Source organism: Mus pahari, chromosome 6 (genome assembly GCF_900095145.1).
Source record: "Mus pahari chromosome 6, PAHARI_EIJ_v1.1, whole genome shotgun sequence".
In the NCBI taxonomy this organism is placed as follows: domain Eukaryota; kingdom Metazoa; phylum Chordata; class Mammalia; order Rodentia; family Muridae; genus Mus; species Mus pahari.
The window spans coordinates 58,943,257-58,948,027 of NC_034595.1; the positions used below are offsets into that span (position 1 = coordinate 58,943,257).

The 4,771-nt window shown below is 44.2% G+C and overlaps 1 protein-coding gene across 1 annotated transcript in view; it reads right to left on the reverse strand.

Annotated features, from left to right (window-relative positions):
* The window catches only part of Scp2 (sterol carrier protein 2), an 88,448-nt gene extending 84,399 nt beyond the window's left edge, over window positions 1–4,049 (reverse strand). Inside the window, exon 1 of the mRNA XM_029540387.1 lies at window positions 3,915–4,049. Within this exon, the coding sequence (XP_029396247.1) occupies window positions 3,915–3,983 (69 nt within the window). The 5' untranslated portion in view covers window positions 3,984–4,049. The remainder of the gene's footprint in view (window positions 1–3,914) is intronic.
* Between the last annotated feature and the right edge of the window lie 722 nt (window positions 4,050–4,771).

A 4,771-nucleotide genomic window follows, 5' to 3' on the forward strand; every position in this document is an offset into this window, starting at 1 on the left:
GGAGAGGGGAGAGGGGAGAGGGGAGAGGGGGACCCCGTGACAATACAACAAGATAGACTAGGTGAGAAATGTTACCTGGGGTTATCTCTAGCCTTTCACACACGGGTACACACACAGAGTCTGACTGCCCTAGTCACCCTGACTCTTGACAGAACCCAAAGGGGCTCTGATTTCTTCACAATTAACTGACAAAAATCACCAGACTTATCTTGATCATTTCTTACCTCACCTAGATTTTGTAATTTCTCCAACCAACCGGTTCTCTACACAGAAAAAGGTATTTCAGGGGTTAAGGGCCTGGGAGCCTGGAGGTCTAACTCAGTCAGTAGAGTATCTAACACGCATGGGCCCCATCCCCAGGACCACAGAAACAGGACATGGTAGCACACATCTGTAATCTGGATATTCAGAAAGTAGAGGCAGGAGGGTTACAAGTTCAAAGTCATCCACAGCTACATAGTGAGTTTGAGGCCTGAATGGGATTAAGTAAGATCCTCTCTCTCTGGAAAAAAATAAAGCTATTTGAGGACCTGGGTCTTGGCGTCTAGAATACCACTGGTTTGGTTACTGTTTCTAGGCCTCTTCATGTGGTAGTGCTAGGAACAGTTTCAACATGAAAAATCTCATATATTCACATTACTGCGTCCCACTCAACTTCAATATTTCTGAGCATTCATTGTTGGTTTGTTTGTTGGTTGGATATTTGAAACAGGGCCTCTTGTATGCTCAGGCTGCCTTCAAACTTCCTATCTTGGAAGCTTAGGACCCTACCTCAGTGTTACAGCATCTCCTGGCATGCTTAAGGCACTGGGTTTGATCCGCAGGGCCAATAACACATTCAAAAAATAATAAAAAGTTTCAACAGAACTGGCAAGATGGTTTAGCAGGTAAAGGTGCTTGCCATGTAAGCCTGGTGACCTGGATTCCTCACAACCCACAAAAAGGTGGACAGACAAAATCAACTCCACAAAGTTGTCATCTGAGCTCAGAGAGTGCTCACAAGTGCATGTGCGCGCGCACACACACACACACACACACACACACACACACAGTAACATTAATCTTTTTTTAATGTTATTTAATGCTATTTAAGGTGTCTGAGCATGAGCAAAACTCATCATCTGCTAAGTTTCACCACAAGACAATGTCATATCAAGCTGACTTTTTCCTGGAATCATTTCAAGTATTTCCCCCAACCTCTGCCAGGAAGGTAGTATATGTTTGGGTGTGTTTTCTAAGAAAAAAGCTAGGTAGCATCGCATGGAGAATTTCAATTAATTCCCTTCTTTTTGTGGTAGTTGTGTTTTGAGACAATTCTGCCACCACCTGCAGAGTGCTAGGATGCCACCAAACCTGGCTTCTATCTGCTTTTAATATTCTCTGGCATCTCTCCTACAGTTGCTGCTCCAATGTGTATTGTTCCTCACTGTTTTAATGATACTTGGAAGAAAAAAAGAAAAACAAGAGATAAGTTCATTTTTTCAATCTTCCTTGCTTAACTAAAAATGCCAAACTCTCCTTTTTTTTCTCTCTTTCTTCTTTTTTGTTTGCTTATGTGGGTTTTTAAAAATCTGTCTTTAATCCCAGCATTTGGGAAGCAGAGGCAGACAGATCTCTGAGTTCAAGGCCAGCTGGGTGTACAGAGTGAGTTCCAGGACAGCCCAGGCTACACAATGAAACCCTGTCTCAAAAAATATATAAATAAATAAATAAATAATATTTTATTTATAAAAATATTATATATAATACAAATACTATATTTATAAAATAAATGTATCTTTAGTTTGTTAGTGTGTAAGTATGTATGCATATGGGTAGGGGACACACTCAGGCTGCAGGACACATGAGGAAGGCAGAGGACGTAAAAGAGTGAGCGCACTCACACTAAGTGAGGGCGAGGGTCAAACTCAGGCTGTCAAGCCTGGTGGGACGCTCTTTCACCCACTGGCCATCTTGCTGACCCTTGCTCTTTGGTTAAAGTAAGGTCTTACATAAGCTAGGCTGGCTCTGAACTTGCTATGTAAACGTGAGGACAACCCTGAACTTCTGAGTCTCCTGGCTCCACCTTCTGAATGCTGAAATGGTGGGTGTACATCACCACGACTGGTTTACGCAGACTGGGGATGGAACCCAGGGATTCATGCATGTTTGGCAAGCAATCTACCGAGTTCACCCTCACATACTGCACATAGCACATGTACTGCATATATGCTTAAATGATGAAACCATCTTTAATTCCTTTTTTTTTTTTTTTTGGCTTTTCGAGACAGGGTTTCTCTGTATAGCCCTGGCTGTCCTGGAACTCACTTTGTAGACCAGTTTAATTCCTTTTCTCTTCCCTAAGGAATATTAATGTCCCCTTTACCTCCACCTCCCAACTGAAAGGCTGAATCAGAAGTATAAAGCCAGCCAGGGCCATATAAGATATTGTTTTTAAAAAAATCTAGAGACTACTCTGGAAAGTTTTACTGCCCACCTACTTACTATATGTGAAGCTCCCCTCTGAGAAACAGTTTAAGTTTTAGAACATATCAGTCAACTTTTCTATTTACATGTTTTGAATAAATTATTTGCTTTTACCTGTTACTAAGATAATATAAAATTTGGGACTTTTTTTTTTTTTACAGTACAAAAAGATTCTTCACAGTAACTCTTTCACCATCTAACATTCACTGTCATTAGGCACGAGTGATTTATCACTCTGAGTGATACAGCAATAAATAATTGTGGTACCCACCCTGTAGCAATACATTAGGAGACTATAGTCATCTAAACAAAGAATTCCAGCGCATCAAAGTAAATTAGAGCTAAGTTCAATGCTTTGTAAGAAAGCCAAAATGATTAAGGGTTTTCTGGACGGTAAGATCTAAACCTTTAAGAGCACAAAGATGGGGCTGGCGAGATGGCTCAGTGTTTAAGAGCACCTATTGTTCTTCCAGAGGTCCTGAGTTCAATTTCCAGCAACCACATGTGCCTCACAACCATCTGTAATGGAATCCGATACTCTCTGGTGTGTCTGAAGACAGCGACAGTGTACATATAAATAAATTAAATACAAAAAAAATTAAAACTTTAATCCCAGCACTTGGGAGGCAGAGGCAGGCAGATTTCTGAGTTCGAGGCCAGCCTGGTCTGCAAAGTGAGTTCCGGACAGCCAAGGCTAGACAGAGAAACCCTGTCTCAAAAAACCATTAAAAAAAAAAAAAAAAAAAAGCACAAAGATGTTAACCTGGGAAAGCCAGGTGATACAATTAGTGCCACTAGATGCCAAGCTGCAGAAGACAGAGCTACAGGTAACCAGGTACTGCTAGACAGAGGTACGGGGTATTGGGAGAAAAGGCTATGGAAGCTTCTGGTTGCCTTAGACCCAGAGAAACAGCAATACGGTCCAGTCACACCCGCTATCTAAGGTGGGCACTTATCGCCACTACAGAACTGGTGGCATTCACGATCTTTTCTTTCTCTCAGCCTGGCCTCTGTCCAAGCTCCAAATGTGTTTTGTTTTGTTTTGTTTATCGGTTTGGTCTGCTTTGTTTTGTGAAACAAGGTCTTGCTATGACCCCGGACTCGCAGCAATTCTCCTGGCTGTGTCTCCTAATGCTCACACTACAGATGTGAGCTACCCGGCCGGCCTAGCTGGGGATTTAGAATCTAAAGAAGTGTGAGATTTGTGTTGTGTTGGGGGCTCCTTCACAGACTAAAACAGCTAGAATGGGCAAACAGGAAGGCGAAGAAAAAATGACTGAGAGAACAAGCACGAGATACTGCGACCCTAGTGACAGTATCGTACACCCTCGAGTCTGGAGGGAAGGGACAGCGGCGCAGACTGTGACCGTCCCCTTGCCGCGCTTCCCTGTCGCCTCGGACTGAGGGGAATAACAGAGGGAGATCTCTCGCTGCTCACAACTGTTTACCTTGGTCATGCCAACGCCGACCACGAACACCCGGCGCAGGCGCGGAGATTTCAAAGCGACAGAAGGCATGGCTCCAGCAGCGAAGAAAGACTCCTACAGACTGAGGCTTTGCAGCACCAAAGCCAGTTCGGGTCCGGTTATTTCGGCCCTCGGCGTCGGGGGCGGGGCCGCGGCGTCGGGGGCGGGGCCGAGTTACGGGGACCTGATCGGAGGAGGCAGGGTAGAGCATGTACGCATGCGTGGCGATCCTTGGGACAAGTCCTTCATGAGCTCTTTTGACCTACTGTGTTAAACTCAGGCAGTTTCTCAAGGAGGCCTCGGTTTCCGTGCTTCCTCTTTCTACAGTGAGAGAGGGAAGGCCTGAAATGGAAGCTCTGGCCTCAGAGGAAACTCAGAATCCTGTGGGGATTCTTCAGAATATTAGAGACGTTCTGTATCTGTGAGAGTAGTTACAACACTCAGTATATGAGCTAAACGCACTATGTACACTAATAAAGTCAGAATTCTACGTGTGGATAAGATGTTTTTAAAAAATGAAGTCCGATCAGGGCTTAGTGGTTCACGCCCTTAATTTCTCCACGCGAGAGTCAGAGGCAGGCAGATCTCTGCCAAAAAGGTACAAAGACCAAATACATCAAAAACCTGACCCATAGTTCCAGGAACCAGGAAGTCTCTAGATGTGCTAACCTCACGGTTTTGGCTTCCGTAGTTCTGTTTCTTGCTAATTGAAGTGTGCCAACCAGAGTGTGGGTTTGCATGATTTGGGCAAGTACCCTCTGCAGCCAGGAGCCAGCAATACGAAGTTTGTTCTCAGCTTTAAGAGTGTCTATGTCTGGGCTGGCGAGATGGCTCAGTGG